The 21,652-nt window shown below is 50.8% G+C and overlaps 1 protein-coding gene and 1 long non-coding RNA gene across 2 annotated transcripts in view; both read left to right on the top strand.

The window, feature by feature from the left end:
• Positions 1 to 2,880: 2,880 nt before the first annotated feature.
• On the top strand, positions 2,881 to 7,244 carry LOC149857996 (uncharacterized). The gene is made up of 4 exons (XR_016443852.1): positions 2,881 to 2,962; positions 3,325 to 3,407; positions 3,481 to 3,580; positions 3,947 to 7,244. It is a non-coding gene; the product is annotated as an uncharacterized LOC149857996 (long non-coding RNA).
• Positions 7,245 to 11,526: 4,282 nt separating this feature from the next.
• HS6ST2 (heparan sulfate 6-O-sulfotransferase 2) overlaps positions 11,527 to 21,652 on the top strand; it is a 186,820-nt gene continuing 176,694 nt past the window's right edge. The window contains exon 1 of the mRNA XM_090060320.1: positions 11,527 to 12,180. Coding sequence (XP_089916446.1) covers positions 11,651 to 12,180 — 530 coding nt within the window. The 5' untranslated portion in view covers positions 11,527 to 11,650. The remainder of the gene's footprint in view (positions 12,181 to 21,652) is intronic.

Genomic DNA, 21,652 nt, shown 5'->3' with positions numbered 1-21,652 from the left:
AGCACGGTGGCTTCTAAGGCAGACAAGAGCACAGCGTCAGGCTCAGGGAATGAAGAGCCTTTTCTGGGGAGCTCTTTGGAAATAACCATTGGGCGTTGTTCTCCATCTGTTGTCACCGCATGGTGAGCTGCTGATGGCCAGGATGCATGTCACCATGTGCATCACGGTGGAGATAGGGGCCCCTTTGCACTGTTATTGCACGCGCGTCTAGAAAGGGCCATCCCAACCTCAAAGATTTTGCAGCCTGGAAAGACAAATAGCTGCATTATTGACCCCTTTTCTTCATTTCCAAGTATTGCATCCACGGCTTGCCACATCCTCAGGTTGGAGGGCCTGTGTCTGATCACTGAAGTCCTATGCAATCACATGGCCTGAAAAAAAAGGATTCAGCTGCAGCTGGTATGAGGAAGGCGGTGATGCTGCTGATGGCAGTGCCCTTCTCCAGCAAGGCTGGATCCTATTTCTGTCTGAACGTGCAGTAACACAGCTCCTAGCTTTAAAAAGAATAAGCCCTCCCTCCCTGGAGAACTTCCATCTGGTTCCTTGTATTCCCCCTCTGGGAATTAGCAGTTTCTAGACATTTCCACTCTCTTCCAGATCAGATTGAATTCTCTGCAGCATCTGCATTTGGGCACTGTTACGCCATGGAGAAGTCTCCACCTGGTGCAATGATTGGTCTTCTCCCAAAGCTGGACAAAGAGAACCATTCCTTGGTGGCAGGATTGCACCTGCCACAATACTGGGATGCAGTTAGTCACTGGCAACCTCATTAATATCTTTAGGACGGGCAGAACTGACACTGCTCTGAATGTATTGCGCGAAGCCCATCCACTGCAGTATACGGAGCCCCAGATCAGACCTCGAAAATACATAAAGGTGTTAATTGGACTGGGTTGCCAGAGTTTGTAGAAACGATCAGCTTGTCACTGGCTATTTTCAGACACAAACACCTGCAAAAATTTACCGATGCTATATAAAAATATGCCGCTGTGCCTACCCCGGTCACTAAATGTTCTATAAAGTTGAAGAATGTCATTTCTTTGCAGTAGATCTGCTGAATTTTGATGCTTAGAAGTGCTGTCATAAACTCCTTAGTACTTAGGCCTATATTGTTAACATGTTGCTTATCTTTATTAGGCCTGTAAAAGAAATAGGATTCAAGTGTTGTGTAGTAAAATAATAGCTGTGCGCCCTACTATCTCCTTGCACATGTAATGTTGTTACAGGGATGTCATGTATGCACACCATGAACTGGCACTTCTCCTCAGTCTTATTGATTTAGGAGCAAAAAAAGAAAGCATTAACCTTCCCCTGCCCCCCACCATCTATTTCCTATTGAGATTGAATATTTAGACCAATAGCTACAGGCGATTGGCTACAGGCTGTTGGCTTGCATTTAAATCTATTGGCTTGCATTTAAATCTGGGTAGGCCAGATTTTTTCAGACTATGGGACACAATGTTTGACTACCCCTCACCCCCGAACCCTAGCTGAGCAGTCGTAGAAGGGAATAAAGGGGCTTCTTTTTGGCACTTGGAGGCTGAAAACAACCCCTCTTTCCCCCACCAATCTCCAGGTAAGCATTGCTTGAATAAAATCTAGTATTTTGCTTTGCTGATATTCTGACCGTTTCTGTTGGGTTTTGCCAAAAGGCCTCAATATTGCACAAAATCCTGTGACTACGGATGTACGGGCATGGTAGCACCATGGGTCACAGGGCTGTGCTGGTGTCAGTCGTGTTAGCTTTCACTGCTGCCTCCTCTCCTGTCCAGGAATGTGGAGGTGACCGGTACACGGCAATGACTAGCCCATAGCAGAAGGCACAGTCAAGCCCATTATCAGTTGAGCAATTCCCGATCAACTTGTTGGTTGACAAAACAAAGGGGACTTGTCCAGTGCTTTCAGCATTATCACCCCTTGCACGACCAAAGAGCAAAACAGAACCAGTGCTATCCTCCGCTGTGCTCTGCAACAAGTAGAGGAAGGGGACAAAAAGGCTATGGGAGCTAGGGCTGGGGCTTGGGCAGCATGGCGGTGTCTGGGACAAGGCAGATGTCATCTGGCAGTCTTGAGCAGACTAGTTATGTTGCAGTAAGAAGCAGGGAGGAAGAGCCTGTATCCCTTTGCACCCAGCTGGATGGGGCTGTGCTTGGCACAAGGATGCTGAACTGTCAAAAAACAAAGGCCAGATTTGTCACAGGATGTAGGTGCCTGTTGCTTTCAATGGAAGTTAGGCACCTACGTAACCTTCAAAATCTGGCCAGAGGTATTTAGGAGGAAACCTCCTCTCTTGCTAGGAGGAGAAACAAAGCTGTCTCTGTCTGGTAAACTGAGTGGGAAAAGTGGTGCATCTCACTGGTGACAGTCCTAATACAACTCCTGTGCACAAGGTGAGGAGCGGGACCCCATGTTGGGGGCCAGGCTCCATGGTCCCTCTGACAGTCGCTTTGTGTCGGCGATAAAGAAATGGAGCTGTGCGTAAGGTCGACAACCTGATCGGTGGATAAAAATAGTAGCGGCTGTCTCGAGTGTGCAGGATTGACAGCACGTGCAGTCGACACAAAGGAGCAGATTCAAAGAACAGCGTGCTGCTTTGATAATGCAAATACCATCCTGTTGCCGAAAGATCAGCCCCGTTAAAATGCTGCCCCTGGGCATCTGACCTGACCTGCTTGAATTTAGGATGGGAAAATGCACACTCATTCCCCCTGGTTGCTGCTAAGAGTTTGAACCATCACATCAGCTTTAAATGATCCAAGGGAACAAGAAGTTGCTCCTCTCAGCATCCTGTGTATTTATACGCATCCCAATCCAAGGGGTAGGGATGGGGGGGCAGGATGTATATTTTATTGATTGATTGATTGTATCTTTTTATTCCACAGTTTATAGTACAGTCGGAGGCACATAGTCTGTTTTCTTATCCAAGTGCAGGATTTTGGATGGGAGGAGGCTGTAGAGGAGGGTATGTTGACAATGCCTTTTTTGTGCTACAGTCTAGGAGGCAAAATCTTGTGTCCGTGCTTGGTTTTATGATAGCTGGCTGCTTGCTGCATTCACCTCCACTGTTTGGTTTAAAATAAGGAGGGGGGAAAGTATTTCCGACTCCCTTTGGAGATTGTGAATAGTGTATTTGTTACCCCTGAACTGCCCCATTGTGAAGTCTGGCGGGGGCACAGGAGTGCATCCCGGTTTTGCTGGTCACCCCCTCTCATCCCCTAAAGATTCAGCTTCATCTGAACCTCTGCTGTCGAGTGTCTGTATTGAAAGCTGAGCTCCAAGCAACCTTTCTTTTATTTTCACATCCCCATTCTTCTTCCTTCCCAGGCATTTATTTTCATACACATCCGGTGTTTGTCCGGAGCTGTTCTTGGGACCCTGATTTGTGCAAGTCGGCCTTCCTCTCACAGGTCAGTCCCGTGATAATGGTTTGCCAGGACTGGGGATCAATTGCTCTAAACAAATATTTATCCAATTTCTTAGGCACAGCCTGCACGCAGACATTGCACCACATTAAGCTGAATCCATAGTAACTGCTCTGGGATTGACTGAAGAGCGTCTACACAAAGAAGGAGGCACTAAGGTACCTAAATGGATTTAGGGAACTGGTTCCATTAAACTGGTGCCGTTTCTATGTGTGCGGCAGGGTTCATCCAAGTACCTGAATGCCCCTGGGGTCAGATCTCACTGATCCTACTTCATGACACACGGACTGCCTCTCTGAATGTAATTTTGGGCTGGTTCCTTGTTGCTTAACGCATGCCCCCATCCCATCGCTTTCCCTGTGGTTTTAGAAAGAAGCGACTTAAATAGAAGCAGCTAATGTTTTTTATGGGTGTTTTATAGTTTGTTTCTCTGATGTGAAATTACTGCTGAATGCAGCTCTAAGTACTATGAGGTTGGCTCTTATCTTCCATAACTTTGCTAATACTGCAGTTTTATTTTAAAGTAGGTCAGACGGAGGAGGGCTTATATTATACAGAGGATAACAGGAGCTTGAGTGTGATTCCCAGTTCAGGACCTTAGAAGAGAAAGCAGAGAAGAGAGGAGTCCATCCGGCATAAAATGAGGAGGGGATTTGGAAGGACAGTAGGAAAAACTGTGCTCCTCCAAAACGATGGGAAAAGAGCTGTGTAACGAATGGATGATGGACGTGCAGAACTGCCGCTCGCGCCATATGGCCTGACACCCTGTGTTTTGCAGGCTCTTGCCCTTTATCGTTCCTATTAATCTGCTCCTGAGGACCTCCAAGGAGGGTGCCTCCAACACCTCCTTTGCTAATCTCTGTCAATGCCCAGTCGCTCTTCAGGTCTCCCGCCAGATGGTATTAATATACCCATCACTGTGATGATCCAGACAAGTGAATGGCAGCAGGAGCAGTTGAAGTGGTCCCAAGTTTGCACTTTTTTTTCTCCCCTGGCTGAATAAAGCGGAGCCTTGAAAAGCCTCTTTCATCCCGCGGATTCTGTTCCTGGGCGTTGTCCCAGGCTGTCCTCATCAAAAGCAAATCTGATGTTTCAGCAGCTTCTCAGCCAATTTCATGCTGGTATAAGAATTGGTCGTGATGAGAGAGTATCATTTATTCCCTCTTTGACCGTTGTCCAGAAGGCTGGTAAGCCTCCAAATACCAGCCCCTCATCAAGACCTCATATAAAACCTTTCACGGGACATAGATCTGCGAGTGAAACGGAAATATTGCTCATATCACATCACTGGGAAGTTAGCATGGCTTTTGTCCGGTGCAGAGTGCACAGCCAGCTTTTTTTGTGTGTTATTTGGACCCGTCAACAATTTTGGACTGATACTATAATGGGTTAATTGACCAAATTTTATTTGACCTGTTTAAATACCCAACCCTCCTTCAAAACCCAGTATGGTGCGTACACCCCTCAAAATCCTGTGTTGGGCTGGTCAGAGGGACGTGTCCCCACAACACAGACAGGTAGAGGTACATGGAAGGAGCAGGCATATAGATAGATGCAAGGGCTTGGATGGCCATGCTACCAAGAGCATGCTGGCTGCTATTATTTCTTTGATCGGCTGTTCTCCGATATGCCAAGTCCATGAATAATCAAGCCTCATTTTCTAATTTATTTATATTCATCATCCTCCCACTCCCTGCCTTTCCTGATTTGCATTCCCTTTCTCCACGTGAGGGCCCTATCCTGGGAGATGCTGAGTGGCTCCGGGGCCTGCTCGCTTCCCTGGGAAAGAGCTCAAAGCTAGCCTTCGTCAGCATTTTCCTGGGGCTTCGAGGGCTGCTCCTATCCGTGGGAGCTAGGCCCTGAATGGGGGAAGTGGGGCTGGATGATGGGTGTTGAAATGGTTTCTTTAATGACGCTGCCTTGGTTACAGAGGAGGGTTTGTCGTGGCTCTTCGATTCACCTCCAGCCCCTGTATTGGGAAAACAGCCGTAGCCTTTAGACGTGGGACATGACGACTCCTTCCAGAGTCTTTTAATTGGGCTGCCTGTTTCTGACGAGTTTTGGGGTGAGGAATTTCAGCCCGCTTTGAAACGACCCAGTCCTGGTGGTGGCTGCTCCATGTCACCCCAGGACTTTCCTGGAGACCCAGATGCGTGCAAGATGCTGCTCACTGTATATGGGGCAAGTCTCCAAGCCGGCTCCTAAAGGGGAGCTTTGGGGGGCATTTTCCTCCCCCTGTTCATGGGGTTTCTGGTAGGAAAGGGAGATCTAGCCCTAGAAGACGTGTCCTTGGCACCACTGACTGCCAGCCAATGCCCCAGTCCAAGCCAGGGAGCTACGGCGAGTGGCCGGTTCATTGCTTTTTGCTCCATCTTGGCTTTTGCATGAGTGGCATCCCTTCAGATATGAAACTTTCTAGGCAGAGGCCTCAGATTTTAGCTGTAAATACCCTAGCAGTCGAGAGTTAGTAACTATTAGTACTCGTCCCTGATTTCCTAGCTGGGAAGGAATTGCCACACTGAGGCAGAGAGTGGGGCCTTGCGGGCCAGCGTCTTATCTCTGACAGCAGCCTGCACCAGCAACTTCAGAGGAAGGAACAAGACAAGGCACAAGAAACCCTAGGGAAGGGAGATGTGGGATAATCTCCACCCCCCGCAAAGACCTTGTGATGATGTTCCCCTCACGCTTGTGGAGATCAGGCTGAGGCCTGAGGCACAAGGCAAAGTTTTGCATTGGTCTTGCTCGGGGCACAAAGCAAATGCAGGCTGCCTTGCAAAATCCCCTGCTCGGAGGGATGTTTCCAGGGGTGAGTCGGACCCCACCCATGGGTACAGCCTGCTTCAGCTCAGTCTCTTCCCTCCTGCTTGCTTTATTTTTTTAAGAGAGCATCCAAATCGGTACTTCCAAGAAACCACGACTGCGGTGCAGCCAGCCAGCGGCTGGCAGACAGTGAGAACGGCAGCTGGGAGCGGAGGCCCACACTCAGCCCTATGCATGGCTTTTGCATAGGACATTGCTGACTCCCCCGGTCCCAGGCAGCTTATATGTGCTGGGCCTACCCCGGTCTTCAGAGCCCAGCATGAAGCCGCCTCCTGTGCCCAGCCACCTGCAATAACTCTCTCTTCCAGGCACCCCAACCAAGGAGGATTTATGGACTCACACTGTTGCACAGAGCAGATCCCCTGCGGCATCTCTTACCTGGGGAAGGACCGTGCGCGCGTCTGGAGCAGGTGGCAGGAAAAGGTGCAAGCCTGGGAGCTGCAGCTGGGAGGGAGGGCAGAGGGGACCAGCCAGCTGTGAAGAGAGGCTGCTCAAGGATAATAGATGGCATGGGGGCAGGGAAGAAGAGTGATGAGATCTGAGCGTGTAGGAGAGACAGGGTGTGTGTAGGTGCTTAGCAAGAGGCACCGAATGTGCATGCACCGATGCCGAGTCTTCTTGACAATTTTGCCAGGCTCCCAGTTGTGCCACTCTCCAGGACCCCTTGCCACACTAACGCAGCAGTTTGGGGCAGTTTGGATTTCTGTACCGCTGATGCTCAAATGAATGCTGAGGCTCCTCTGATGGGAAAACAGAGCCTCTTCACCGTGGGAGAGAAGGCAGCGAAATGGAGACTATCTGTCATCAGTGAAAGGATGATCATTGTTTGTTTAGCCCATTCCAAAATAATGGCTCTGCTGGGAACACCGGCCCAGTATGCATCATGTCTTTTATAGTATATATTAATTTAGTATAGACATTAGGCCATCATTATACTCGCCTTTTAATTCCCCTGTATTAGCATTCAGGATCAGTTTTAACCCAGTACACATCTTTGTGATTTCCTAATGCAAAATAAAGCTGGAGAGCAAATGAAATTTTTTTTTTCTTTTTTTTTTTTTTATACAGACTACTGTGTGAGAGTGATGAATATAAAGCGTGGAAACGTCTTTATAATTTTAAAGCTTGAATTTCAGAACACAGTGTTTTCATTAAATGGTGCAATCCATTCATTTTGGAGAGACAGATATAAACAGAAACAAATTAACTCAATAGTTTTCATGCCTAGCATCTTTGTGATAAAATTGCCCATTGTTGTGAGTGTAAATGTTTGCAAAATATTAGCGACGACGAGAAAGACAGGGAAGGCAGGGTAGGTTGCTCAAGAATAAAAAACCAGATGTCTCCACAAAATGCAACATGTAAAGAGTGAAATTACTTAAAGGTGAATTCTGGAAGGGAGGGCGGAGGAAGGATTTTTACCCCTTCATTTGTCTCTTTTGCGATGGATAAACAGTCTGACGGTCTTCCATAACTGCTTCTTGTCACCTGCTGTTTATATGAGAAATTCAGCTCTAGGCTAGTTGGACAGCTAGTGAAATGAAGATATTTGAGGCACCAGTCAAGTGAAAGCTGAGCAGCTGAGATCAGAGAGGGGCTTTTAGTGAGACTGCTTCAATCTCAGGGGTCGTTTGCTTTTGACACCCATTTCACATCGTTTCAGAGGGAAAGATGCCTTTTGAGTGGCTCTGAAACACCCTCTTCTTTGGCAATCCCTCACCGTCGAGGATGATTGTCTTCCACGATTGTTTTATCTGCGTGTCCAAAAATGGCCAGCGAGACCCATCGGGGATTGACAGACCCTACAGAGCTTCTAGACCTCATGAGCCCGTGCCCATTGCCATGAACTGGTCACCGAAGGTGCTGGCAGCGAAGACGCCTGTGCAAATATGCGTGACTTATTTTATTGTGGAAAAGCTGCTGCACATCAACTTCTACACACACAGCTCTGGACAGTGCGGGACCTTGATCCAGTGGCCAAGACAACTAGGGATCTTTTTCTGCTGCACCCTATACCTGCCTTTGCGGCCATTGAGATTTGGCGGCAAGAAGCGTGTTGTGTACAAACGCTCCAGCTAACCTGGAGGCTAAACTCATATGTGCTCATGTTTAAGAATTAAAAAGAGAAAAAGAGAAACTGGGGGTTGGGAAAAAAAAACCTTCCCAGGCACCAGGCAAATTTGATAAGTCTATGTTATAGGGCACTTAATTTTCTTGGATGTTAATTACAATGACAGTAGTTTTTCATTTAAGGGACAACATTTCAGTTTATTCTGGCACTGTCTATAGCAAGCATAGTCATTGCTCCGAATAACAGGGAAAGGCTGATTTTCTAGTGGTGCCCATAGCCTGCCCACTTTCCATAGTGGCACACAACCTCACCACCACCAAGGCCTCATTGACCACATACCAGGAGCCTGATGACTGCACAGCATTTGCATATAAATGTACAAAGGATTTTAATCGGAGATAAATCCACAGAGTCAGTATTATTATTATTATTATTATCATTAATAATAATAATGATAATTTTTATTTATTTACAGAACATGCTGAAAGACAAAATATGCATTAGCAGATTCTAAATGAGCTGGAATCACTTGGGAAAAGGAAAGTTTGAGGGAAAACCTCTGCTCAGCACACAGCAAGGATCAAAAGGAGGAAGCGAAGTGTTAGCATGCATAATAAATGGGGTGGACAACAATACCCCAGGGCTTCCAGCATGAAATGAAACAATGCAGCACGCATACCTGGAAGAGGAGGTTTGGTTTTGGTCACCCTTTCACCAGAAGACAAGATAGAGAAGGATGCTGGAAAGGATGAGGGATATATAAAGACGCCAACCACTGAGGCTATCCAGATGAGGGAAACGGGGCTGACAGGGCTGTACAAACCAGCGGACGATAGAGAGAGGCAGTCTCCAGAGCATCTCTTACCACTTCTGGTACTACAAGAACAAAGGGACATGTTATTTCCTGAGACAAGTTTAAGCACCACACTTAATTACCCTCTGGATCTCATTACCTTGATGCACCATGGAGGCCAAGAATAAGAAGGTAGGAATTGGATACTCAATGTGGATAAGTTATAGCTCTGTTGAAGCAAATGGACCTCTGATGACCTCTGTTGGCTGAGAATCGGGCCCTTGCTCTTTGGATGCACCATGAGAAGGCCCATGGTTATGTTACCCCAGACCCAATAAACCTGAGATGTGACATAGCTCTGGCGACTCAGGGCATAGATCAGTGGTCTCCAAAGTGGGGTGCACAAGACAGTCCATTGGGGTGCAGGAAGAAAATATTAGAACTTCTATTTCTATTTCTATAAATATACATATATTGGGGGTGCATGCTCAGAAATTTTTTACTGATAGGGGTGCATGAATATAAATATACGTATATAGGGGGTGCGTGCTCAAAAATTTTTTACTGATAGGGGTGCGCAATCAAAAAAGTTTGGACACCACTGGCGTAGATCACCTCGCCATGTCAAGGGTAAGAAGCGTTTTCTCTACTGCCCAGGGTGCATCACCTGGACTGAAGCACCTAGTCCTGATCATCCTCAAGCAGGCCCTTGGAGAAGGTGCGCCCTGACTTGATCCGGCAATGCGCTTTGATTCCCACGTTTTTGGGGGAAGAAGAAACGTTGAGGGTTAGACTGGCACAGTTTCTCAGCAGCAAAGGCCCTGAGGCCCAGCAGCGTTTCTGCCTCTGCAATAGCCCTGCCTGCTATGAAGCATGGGTTGAAGCAGGATGAGCAATTGCGGCTGCATCATTTTAAGGACTCATACAAATTCACATTCCCCTCAATGCTCTTTGGACTCTTTTTTTCCCCCACCCCCAGTCTCCCGTCTCATTTCCCAGAAACACATACAGAGCCACGCGTGGCTGCAAGGCTTTTTCAAACCGAAGGAAGGTTGTGCCCATCTTCGCAATGTCTGTAGGGGGAAAGAGAGGGCTGAAAGCTGCAGGAGACGGCTGCGTTTTGAATCACGGTAATTACACCAGGTGTGGGGGGATCCGCCTGAGCGAGATGCACAATATCAGGCGGCTCGTGATAAAAATCACGAGTCGGCGCCTCTGGGTGTCTCCGTGGCAGGGAGCGGAGACGGTATTTCTGGGGGAGAGGGCGGCAGCAGGCAAGTTGCGTCTCTGGTTCCCTGCTTCAGAGCCCTGAGACTGAATCCCGATGCCTGCACGGCGGGGCAGCAAGGCCGCTTTCCCCAGGCACTGAGGTCACCTTAAAGTCCCCTTGTCCCCAGGCCCAAAGAGGGCATCTCTCAGGGCCAGGCGCTGAACTGACAGGACAGGCACCAAGCATGTGGGGCTGCAGCAGCCGGAGAAGGAGGCTCTCCATTCCCACCTCCCGAGGCTCTCTCGGGGCTTCGGCACCTGGGATCTGCTGGGCTGAAGGCAGCCTGGCTCCCGGGAGCCGGGCGCTGGGGAAGGAGACGGGCGACCTGGCCCCCGTGGAGGCGGAGGCAGGTTAGGTGCAGAGGCCGTGCCTGATTTCACCTGGCGTGTCACGAAGCGTGGAGCTCGCGCCACTCAGAAAGGGATGGGGGACATCCTTGGAGGAAAGGGGTCTGCTGAAGAAAGCTTGTGGGACTGGGCCCATCACAGGGAAACTATAAGCCCCCCTTAAGGGACCGCAGGCCCCGTGGCTCTAGGCTCTGGCCCGGCCTGCGGCTCCTCCGTCCGTTCCTCCGCGCGCGTCCAACCCCTTCTCCGCTGGCGGCTCCCACCACGTCGGGTGGCCGCGAGCGCCGCCCTGGGTGCGAAACACCGGCCTCGCGTGCGCGGGTTTCGTGGGGCGAGCCCCCTTTGTACGCGGTCAGCCCTTCTCCCGCCCACACCAGGCCCCGGTCTCCACACGGCCCTTAACGCGCCGTAGTTACTGCCGCCCCCGCCCTGTGTAGTTGGTCTAGGACGAGAAATCGCATTCAGGGAAGAGCCTCGTGCCCTGACACGGCTGCTGCCACGCACCGCGTCCCGATGACTGCGCCTCGAGTCGGGGCTGAGTGAATGCGCGCTAACGGGGGGGGGTTGAGTGCTGGTTAATGCTACTTAGTGAAGGGCTGAGTGAATGCGCGCTAACGGGGGGGGGGGCGTTGAGTGCTGGTTAATGCTACTCGTGCAGCTTATCCAGCTACCGCGCGTCAGGCATCTCGTGTGGAGACGCCCCCCCGGCCGCCCTTTGAAGGCCCTCGGGGCGCCTCACAGCCAGCGGGGGCGGGGCGTGGGGAGGAGGCGGGGCGGGGCGGGGCTTCGCGGGGGTTGCCGGGAAGCGGCGGCGGCGGCAGCAGGAAGGAGCGGCGCGGCTCGGCGCCGGGGGATGGAGGAGGAGGCGGCGGGAGCCGCCGCCGCCGCCCGCGGGCTGTGATCGCCCGGGGGCGGCGGTGCCCGACGATGGAGGAGCGCTGCAACAAGCTGCTGCTGGCGCTGGTGATGCTCTTCCTCTTCGCCGTGATCGTGCTGCAGTACGTGTGCCCGGGCAGCGAGTGCCAGCTGCTCCGCCTGCGCCCCTTCCGCGCCGCCGCCGCCGCCGCCGCCGCCGCGCCCGCCGACCCGTACGGCGCCGAGGACGAGAGCCCCGCGCGCTTCGCCGCCAAGTTCAACTTCTCGGCGGCCGAGCTGCTGCGGCGCGTGGACTTCAACATCAAGGGCGACGACCTCATCGTGTTCCTGCACATCCAGAAGACGGGCGGCACCACCTTCGGCCGGCACCTGGTGCGCAACATCCAGCTGGAGCAGCCGTGCGAGTGCCGCGCCGGGCAGAAGAAGTGCACGTGCCTGCGGCCCGGCAAGCGGGAGACCTGGCTCTTCTCGCGCTTCTCCACGGGCTGGAGCTGCGGGCTGCACGCCGACTGGACCGAGCTCACCAACTGCGTGCCGGCCGTGGTGGACAGCAAGAAGGAGCTCCGCCTGCGCCCCAGCCGGTGAGCCCTGCGCTGCGCTGCCCCGCGCCCCTGCTCGCACCCTGCCCTTCCCGGTGCCCGCTGGCCGGCTTCCTTCCAGCCCGGGGCTCCTTTCTTCCCGTTCTCCTTCCCAGCGCGTGTGTCTGGGTGGGGGCTCCTTTCCCTTCCCCTTCCCCTTCCCCTCCTCCCCCCCCCCCGTCCTTCCCTTCCTTTCTCCCGGCTCACAAAGCTGCTTCCCTTCAGGGCTGGGGGCTCCTGCCCCTTATCTGGCATCCCTCCCCCCCGGGGTGCCTGCCCTCCTCTCCTCCCTGGCTCGCTGCCTGGGCAGGGCAGGGGTTGGGGGGGTTCTTGCCGTCCTTTCTCCCCCTTGTACTGCTGTCTCCCTGCCTGGGGGGTTGCTTCTCTGCTTCCCTTCACCTTGGGGGACTCCTTCTTTCCCTTTCTTCCCACTCGTACTGCCTCCTTCCAGCCTTGGCGGCGGGGGGGGGGGGGGGCTCTTTTCTTTGCCTCCTACCCCTTCTACTGCACCACCACCTTGCGGGGATCCCCTTTCCCTTCTCCTCTCCCTTCAACCCTTCCCTTCTCCCCGCTTGCAACCCCAAAATGTCTGGCTCCAGACAGCCCCGCCAGCCTTGCCCCGGTGCGGCACTGCCGCAGCCATCCTAGCTGGCGTAGCGGGGGAGCGCTTGGCTCTGCTGCACCGTGTCCGTGGCGCCTGGCCTCTGTTTTGAGGTTGGGGCTGGGGAGCGCGCTCCTGCGGCGTGGTCTCGAAAGGAAAAAAAAAATCTGTTGTGCCCCCGTTCTGCAAGGTGTTTTGCACAGCCCTGGGCACCCGGTCATTGCAGTCCTGAGCATATAGCTCGTGAAGGTCCTGGCTTGGCTGGGGTTGTGGTCAGCCCTGGGTTGCAGAGCGACCCCGGCATCGCTTTGGCGCGTCGATGCTTGGCGCTGGCTCGTGGCGCAGAGGGATGGCGCTGTGCAGAGGCGAGCCTGGGTCGCAGTCCTGTCCAGCGGTGCCCGGCTGAACTGTGCGGGCCCCAGCGCAGAGAGCTCAGGCCAGACCCGTTTCAAATGGCCTGGATGGGGGGAACTGGGTGACAAGTCCGATCTCCCTCGAGTTGCTGACCGCAGTCCACCTCTGCTCCTAGGGAAATGTTTTCTCCCGCGGGCAGACTTTCGCCGTGAGCCCGAGCGTGATGGAGGCGCTTGTTGTTCAAGTCGGGTGCCAAACGAGCCTGATTTCTCCCCCAAAAGTCCTGAGCTTCCCTGTTCCCACCGACCTCGAACGGATTGACGGGTGTGCCAAGAGGTGCCAGTGCATTGAGGACCTGCCTGTGGTGCTGAGGTCCTGCCTCTGCCTCGAGCAGCATTGCTCGCTGCCTAGTTAAAGGTGCATTGGGGGGGGTTCTGGTTTTGCATTCAGCTTAAACAAACACCCAGGTTTGCAAAGCAGAGTCCCTTCTGCCACTGAAGGCTGCTTGCCCTTCAGCTCTCACCTTGTTTTGGGCTTGGGCTCTGAATTTGGGTGAATTCTCTCGCTCCTCTGCTCCGTGTCCCTTTGTGCCGAAGTTGCTGATGCCAGCGATCGCAGCCGTGCTATTTAAATGCAGTTATCTTGCAGGCGGGTTGTTCCTGGCCCCTTTGCGTGCTTGGAAAGATCCGTTTGATGACGGCACACGTTCGGTTGATGTACAAGCGACTCCGTACGTCACATCGGGCGCGTGGGATGCGTGTGGCACTGTATGTAGGGGAAGGCGAGGGCTATTGTGTGTTTGGTGCTTTTTTTCCCCCCCCTCTAATTGTCCAAGAAATGAGATGCCGGGATATTGCCAACTTAGATGCGTGTCAGGTCCCCTTACGATGGAGGGACTGTTGTATTTCACATTATCTGAGCAGTCAAGTCTAAGCACAAATTCATTTGAAATAGAGTGCATTTTCTTTCTAGAATTTCTTTTATATAGTGTGACACTACACTGCCATCTAGTAGAAAAATGGTCCGCATCATTATCTTCCCGTATCCAAGATGAAGGTCTTCATAAGACTCTTAGCTATTATGATTCTCGTTCTTTGTTTCCCCTCCTGCTTTTACGTGGTGTTCAGGCTCGTTTTTGTGGCATTTCGTTTGCAGCCATCGAGAATTAATTCCTTCCCCTTGGAATCCATTAGCTGCAGAGCTCCAGGATCCCCGAACCCTTTGAGCTGTCTGTTGATGGGATTTATTTTACCTGTTCGGTAAATTTGTTGCTTATCAGGAGGAGAAAGGGAAAGGCACAAAGTGCCTTTCAGTTGATTGCATGCCCATGCCGTCTAGTTGGCTTTTTGTTCTCGCTTTTCCTCTACGCAGCCTGCAAAATTTTAATTGATAGGGATACCTTGCCCTTTACTTACCCCCGGAGTGCACTCATTTAGAGCTTGGGGTTGTGTCCTGCTCCCCTGCGGAGCTGGGGCCTAGTTATAAAATAATGATCTGAATTCCTGCCTTGTATCGTGCAGTATTGGGTGTATTCTCACACAAGGTAGGAGTTTGCTCGGGCTTAGACCTAGGCGGTTATTTTTCCAGGTGGCGTGCTGCCTCCTCCCTCGGACGGATGGGCCGGACGGCGAGCGTGTTCAACAGGGTCGTCCAAAATAAAACCATGCATTCTCCATCCAGCCCAACTGTACCGTGCATCAGCTGTCGTTTCTGGGCCTAAGGGCATGTGATCGCAGGGAAGCTGGGGGCAGAGGTGCAAAGCTCCCCAAAGCACGCTGCTCTCTCGACAGTGGGTGCTTGATGCTTCGTTTTTAATAGTGTCGTTACACAATTACAGCAGTAATTCTCCCTCCATCCTATACAGGTCACTTATAATTGTGTAAACAGCCGGCTCTTATGCGGACGGTACCTGCAAAATAATAAAAATGTGCACAAACAATGCTTCCTGCTCCTCCTGTTATCTTGTACCGATTGCTTCTGCGCGTTCAGGTTGGCAGCGACCGCCTAACGAGCAGTTCGATCCCACCAGCCGCGATTCCTGGCTCTGTTGCGATGCGCGGCTCTGCACCTTTGCCGCGTGGATATTGGCTCCCATTAGAGCAGCGTCATTAATAAATGGCCCTGTGTTTTGTGCTGGTAGTAAGTAAAAGGTTAAGCATCTCAGGGTAGACCTGCATGCGAGGCAGGAGTCGGAGGGATGAGGCTTGGGTTCCATGGTGACGGACCACTGTCAAGAAAAACCCAGGCCAGGGATGCACGCGTGACCTTCATAGCACCTGGTCTGGATCGGCCGAGCTATCTGGCTGTCCTCATCTTTGCTGTAAACGCCTGGCAAGGGCTGAGATGCTGGCTATCGTTTCACTGGACGGTCTAGCCTGCATCGGTATCCGGTTATTCCAGAGAGGAGCTGCTGCAAGCGTGCTGGCTCTTGAGATGAGATGGCTGTCTCAGTCTGTCACACCTTGGAAGCCTCTTCCCTGGCTTGTTTCAGGAAATCTGGAGGGTGTGCCGTGACTCTCGGAGACGCAGCAACAGGGATGTGATCCGGGTAGATCGGCTCCAAGAGGTCTGATTAGTTCCTGAAAAAATCCCCAGGCAAGGTTTCTTTGGGTAGCTGTGCTCTCTTTGAATAGACCAACTAAATAGTTGTGGTGGGGGAACAACAAGCTTGAAAAAAATCCCCCTTAAAGAGGACTGGGAGTCCTGGGCAGGCCTGTTGGGAATGGCTGAGCCGTGGACCTGCAGCCTTTCACCTGAAGGAAAGCAAAGAGAGAGTGTTATTGCTTGTGTGGATTGCATTGGAAACGGTCTCGTGAATCGTGGGACTCCTAGGTGAAGAGCAGAAAGCTGTGGCATCCTGACTGCAGCTGGAAGGGGGGTGGGGGAAGCATGTGGGGTATCCAGCGAGCTTTGCGTCGCCCCAAAAATGCAGCGAGATGGAGCTGGAAGATGCCAGCCCTCAGTCCCAGGCAGGAGGGCAGTGACATGCCGAGGCTGCCTGGGGCTGCAGGGCTCCCTTGGGGGCTGTGGCTGCCACCTTATTGGGGCTGTTTCTCTGGCTTGACCTTTGGGCCTGCCCCGTCCTTTCTCACTTCCCCTCCTCTCTGCACAGTCCCCATCTCTCCCCTGCAGCTCCATGTATTTCATCCCTGTCCTGATGCTGCAGTGATGGGCAGAGGTGCAACTGGCTCTTCCTCCCTGCATCGCTCCAGCCCCCAAATGCAGGGCGACCGCGGTGCTGCCAGAGCACCTCGAAATCATTGGGATCCTGCCGTGATTTTTTAAGTGCTGCAAAGGAGCAGGTAATTCGGGTCACTGGTCGAGCGGAGGGTAGTCAGACAGCCTGGCATCTGCGGCGAGAGGGAGAAATGGTCCTTTTCCTAGTCGTGAGTGACTGGCTTGAGTCACCTGATTGATTGTGGGAGCCTGGGAGCCTTTGGCACAGCAAACTGAAGCAGCGTCCAAAATAACTGTGCGTGCGAGTGTCACGGAGCTGAGGTTCTTCTCAGCTAATTATTATGGAAAGTATCTACCTAACTTGTCTATAGTAATAAATCCAAGAGCAGAGTTGTTAAAAAACAGAGTACTTGGGTTTAGGCTGAAGATCGTATCGAGGCATTTGGGCAGATACAAGAACTCCCGATAGGAGCAAACCGGTGCGGTGGTCTGGCTTTATCTCCTGCTACAGCTATGGTTAAGATGGGCTAATGTGCATTTTCCTGGTGCAAGCAGACTTCACCTCTGCAGTGAGCTCCACCTGGGCAGTTTTCTACCCTCGTTTCAAGTACGGGGGAACAACAACTATTGCAAGACAAGGCCTTGCTTATTGTGTCCCAGGCTGGGACTTACTAGGTGCATCTGTATGTGCATCAATGCGCACTAAATATAGCCTGGGACACAATAAGCAAGGCCTTGTCTTGCAATAGTTGTTGTTCCCCCGTACTTGAAACGAGGGTAGAAAACTGCCCAGGTGGAGCTCACTGCAGAGGTGAAGTCTGCTTGCATCTAGTGCACGATGTCACTCTGGACATGGGTAGCGTTGTAAAGGCATTGGAAAGCCAGCTGCTTTAGCTCCCCAAGCCCATGATGGTAAAGAAGAGAAGTCCTCTCTTTAAGAATAAGCTTGTCATCTTCTGTTTGAAACCAGGAATTCCTGTCTCGGAAGCAATTTTGCAGTGCCTCTCTTGGGCTGGGAGCAGATGTTCCCATCGTTACCAGGGGCCGGATGGCAGAAAGACACAGAAATCAGTTTGCTACCGTCATGACAAGATACGAGCCATCAAAAACACATGGGCATTTAGTTTTGGTTGCTTTTATGACCCGCTGAACTCCATCCCTTTGGGGACACATCTCGTTTCTGCATAGGAAATCTCATTGGAGATTGTTTCACATTAGCTGTGCTTCTGTTCCAGATGTCTTTATTTTGCTCATATGCTATTTGGACAGAGGTTTTTCAGTCTGAATTGGGGTTGCTGTGTGGCGATGGCAAAAACTGTTACCACCTGTGCTGCTGGCAAAGTCCCTGGAAGGAGAGAGGGCTGCGGGAACGAAGGTTGCTGTCAGACGCTCCCTTTGCCGGGAGGGCCTGGGTGAGCTTCCGTGTTTCCAGCATGCCTGCTTCTGGGCCCTGCGCGGCTTGGAGCTCGTTGCGTCGGAGAAAAGTTCGCGTTAGCTTTGCACGGAGAGATTAGTGTTCCTTTATAGAGGTCAAAACCCTCTGGAGAGAGCTGCAAAATAGCTGCCTCGAGGGGTTGTCAGAAGCTGCTTCCTCTCAGCAAGTCATGCCGATCTCAGTATTTCTCTAGGCTCGTTGGCCTACAGGTTTGTAGGGCTGCGTGCGTGGTTGGAAGGATGCACAGCATTGCTCCTTGCTGCGGGAAGCTGGAGAAGGGCAGTGGAGGCGAGACCCTGCCACCTCCTCCCCCCCAAACTGTTGCAGGGTTGAGGGAATAAAAAGGGGTAGGACCTGCAAAGCAGGGTGCAGAATTCCTTTTTGAACCCTGGATGAGATGCCTCTGTCTTTTCTTTGTAACTATGGTGATCGGTGATTGTAGCACACAATAGGTGGGGAAAGCGGTAGGGACAGAGACGAGGGAAGGGGGACGTGCATGAAAATAGGGAAAGGCTCGAAGGTAATGGTAGCTCGGGGCTGGCCCCGCTGGACGGCTATTAGGAGAGGAAGTGAGCAGCATGTTCCCTGCCCGGGACTAGGGAGGGAGGATTTTTAAGCCAGTCGATGTGATGACCTCCTGCGACGTGGCACATAGCCAAGGCCACCAAGCATGACATGGCTGTCCTTGAAACGAGAGCTTCGGGAAGCTCTTTGCAAAAACGACTTTGTATTAATTAAATGCAACCCCCCACAAACACTGAGAACCCACGGGCATGCTTTCCTGTATCCATGGGCTCTCTGAACGACCCGTGGCTTTTGGGTTGGGGGGGGGGCTGCAGGGGTAGTGAATGGGTGCTACCTATTGAACCGTCAAGGCCACTTCTTGCAATGTCTGGCTTTTCCTGAGGGTCTCCCACCCTGCGGCTGGCCGGGCCTGGCCCAGTTAGGTCCGAGAGGCCACAGACCAACTTGGCGTGGCACAACCGGCTCTCCAAGGGCCGAGCTATTTTCCTAAGTACACGTTGTTCCTTACCTTAATCTCCTACGAAGCCCTCACACTTGACCTCCAAGGTCTTGATTATAAGTTCAAAATTCGTTGCTGTGATTAGTATATTCAGGTGTGAAGCTTCCCCATCATTTTTGGTGAAAGACCATTGTTGGATTTTGCAAATAAAATGATACACATTTTTAAAAGACATCTTAAAAGGACAGTAAAATAAATAGTCTTCCATATTGGGTCTCTTCACTTTTCTTCCTCTTCACTTGGGTGGACTGAATTTAGTTATTTGAAGGAATAAATGACCTGATGTCTTATCTTTTGGGTTCTGAGAGCTGTTTCTGTCTGGATAGAGGTAACTCTATCCTGCCTTGAGGGGGGGGGCTGAGCTAGATGACTTTGTGAAGTCCCTTTTAGCTTTACTTTCCAATGGCCCTATGAACTCATTATAAATTGGGAAATACGCTGCTGATGGTTGCGGTGGGGCAGGTTCGAGGCTTCACATATTTATTCCACTTCTTATCCGGTTTGTTTCTGCCAGATCTCGAAAAAGCAGAGGGGGACAGGCACAGCTCGATGGTGCCATAGCTCTAACACTTGAGTCGTTTTTCTATGTTAGACACTTTTTTTTTCCTCCCCCCCCCAAGTTTTATAAATATTGAAATGCAGTTATAAATAATTGCTTCAGTGGTATTAAAATACACGCAGGCTCTACGTGAGACTGGTATTTATAATGCGGTGATGTGGGCTGTCAGGTGTCAGACGAGCTGGGGCGTCGGTGATAGATTTGTTATGATAAGAGATGGGCAGCTTGAAGTTGCCCAACTCGGGCGCCGCTATGGAGGTATGTTAACGGAGATTAATTTGTCCCTCATTTATTTAATCTGAATTGTCAAGAATCGTGTTCACCACTGATGTAAATGTTGGCAAAAAGGACTTATTAGTAGATTTGATTGCTTTTTAAATTTGACTAGCAGAGATGCGCCGGCGTGCCTAAGAGAATTGGGCTGTTTCTTGTGAACAGTTCAGTGCCTCATGAATCACTTCAATGTACTTTTCTGAAGGAAAGCAGAGCAATTTAAATGTGCAGTGCATTGATTTACATCAAATGGATTAGGCCTCTGTGTGCAATCCCTTGCATTAATTTACCTTCTCCACAACTGTAATAATAAAGACAGCGCTTTGGTACGGTATCGGCTTAAATGAGCTCGTGTAGATCACTAGGAAGGGGAATAACAGCTTACTGCAAGGAAGACTGGGGAATGGGTTGATTGGAAATGGCTTGGGTTTACAGACCAGGAGCAAGCCAGGTGAAAAGGTTGCAGCGGCTGGTCCCGGGGCTGCTCCTTGGAGGTCCGCCTGGCTGAAGTCTCCATCCGTGGAGGTGTTGAAGACCCGGCTAGGCAAAACCTTGGCTGGGATAATCTAGTTGGAGATGGTTTGAGCAGGGGGTTGGACTAGATGTGACCTCCTGCCATCCTTTCCAACCCTCATTTTCTATGAGTCTGTGAAAGTTTTGGGACCCGACAAGTCCCGCAACCGCCCGGTAGATGACTTCCATCCACTGCAGTTAAACACAGGCTCGTCTTGCAGCTCGTATTATGTTTCTTCTGGTATCCTGGAACTTGTCTGCGCTAACACTGAACAAAATGAGATTTGTTAAAGGAAAAGAAGTCGGAATCTCTCAGCCTGGCATTTTACAGCACGATAGAAATAGATTGTTATAATTTGGTGTAACTTCTTTAAAGTTATTGGTGTTTCTGCAGTCTTTCGTGAAATGACTGACGGTACAGAAATCTGGAACTGAAGTTTGCTCGAGGACATTTCTTTTTCACGGCTGCAGGAACTTTTATTTCTGCAATGTCTGATCTCTCGTGCAATTTGTTGCACCCAACTGCTGGAATCTTTCTGACACAGGCTGGAGGAATGCAAAAATCTGTATAATATTAAACCACTTAACAACAAAGATGTCATCTCCGCTTTGCTTTAGACCCATAGAGATTACTGTTCCTAAGTAGCCCTTGCAGCTATTTTGCCCTTGTTTGGAATTATCCACGCATACTGTTTTTGTTGTTGTTGTTAGTACTTGAAAGCATAAAAAGCAAGATGATCTTCTCAAACTGCCAATCCGTATGGCTGCATGATGATCAGTGCAGCTGTGAGAGTCCCTCTGATTTACAGGAGAGAAAACAACTGCAACCTCCTGGACTCCTACCTTATGTCATCATGGCCCTTGTTCTCCCGTGCTTGCTCAGCGGGTGGGGTGAATATCTGGAGGGATCATTTCTGAAGGTGGACTGCAAGATTTGGCACTGTATTTGTATGCCATGACTGTGAGTGGCCTGCTGTAAAAGAGGGAGCTTATTTCTCTACAAGGTGGGATTTGGGGGAATGGCAAGACCTGGCCGAAACGAGTAAGTGGGGTGGGCGCCACTGAAAAGATGGACAGTTTGACTGGTTTGCTGGTCTCCAGATCGTGGAGAAAGCAGCCCTGGGAGCTAGATGCTAGGCAGCAAGCTCTGATGATTTTTGTGATTGATTTGCTGATGCTGGCAATTGTACAGTACGTTCTGAGGCTAATAGGGTAGCACCAAATTATTCAGGCATTATTGAAATGAATCATGTTTGTGATGAGTAATATGTAGCAGGCTTTGGTATTTATGAATAATTAACCCAGTAAAGTTTTTCTTAAAAAGACATGAAGAAATGATTTAATTTCCACTAAGAACACTCTGTAAAATTAATGAAAGATAATTGCACTTGCTAACATGCGACTAAACAGCTAAGGCAATACATTTTTTTTTTTTTTTTTTTTTTTTTTTTTGTATTTAAATTCCTATTGCTGGAATAAACATCAAATACACAATCCCTTTAGCCTGGCTTGTATTGGGTTGGACTGATGTTTAACATC

This window comes from Crocodylus siamensis, chromosome 8, assembly GCF_052110815.1.
Source record: "Crocodylus siamensis isolate JL-2025a chromosome 8, ASM5211081v1, whole genome shotgun sequence".
Taxonomy (NCBI): Eukaryota; Metazoa; Chordata; order Crocodylia; family Crocodylidae; genus Crocodylus; species Crocodylus siamensis.
Note: the sequence above shows the minus strand (reverse complement) of the source record. Positions and strands in the feature narration are given on the sequence as shown.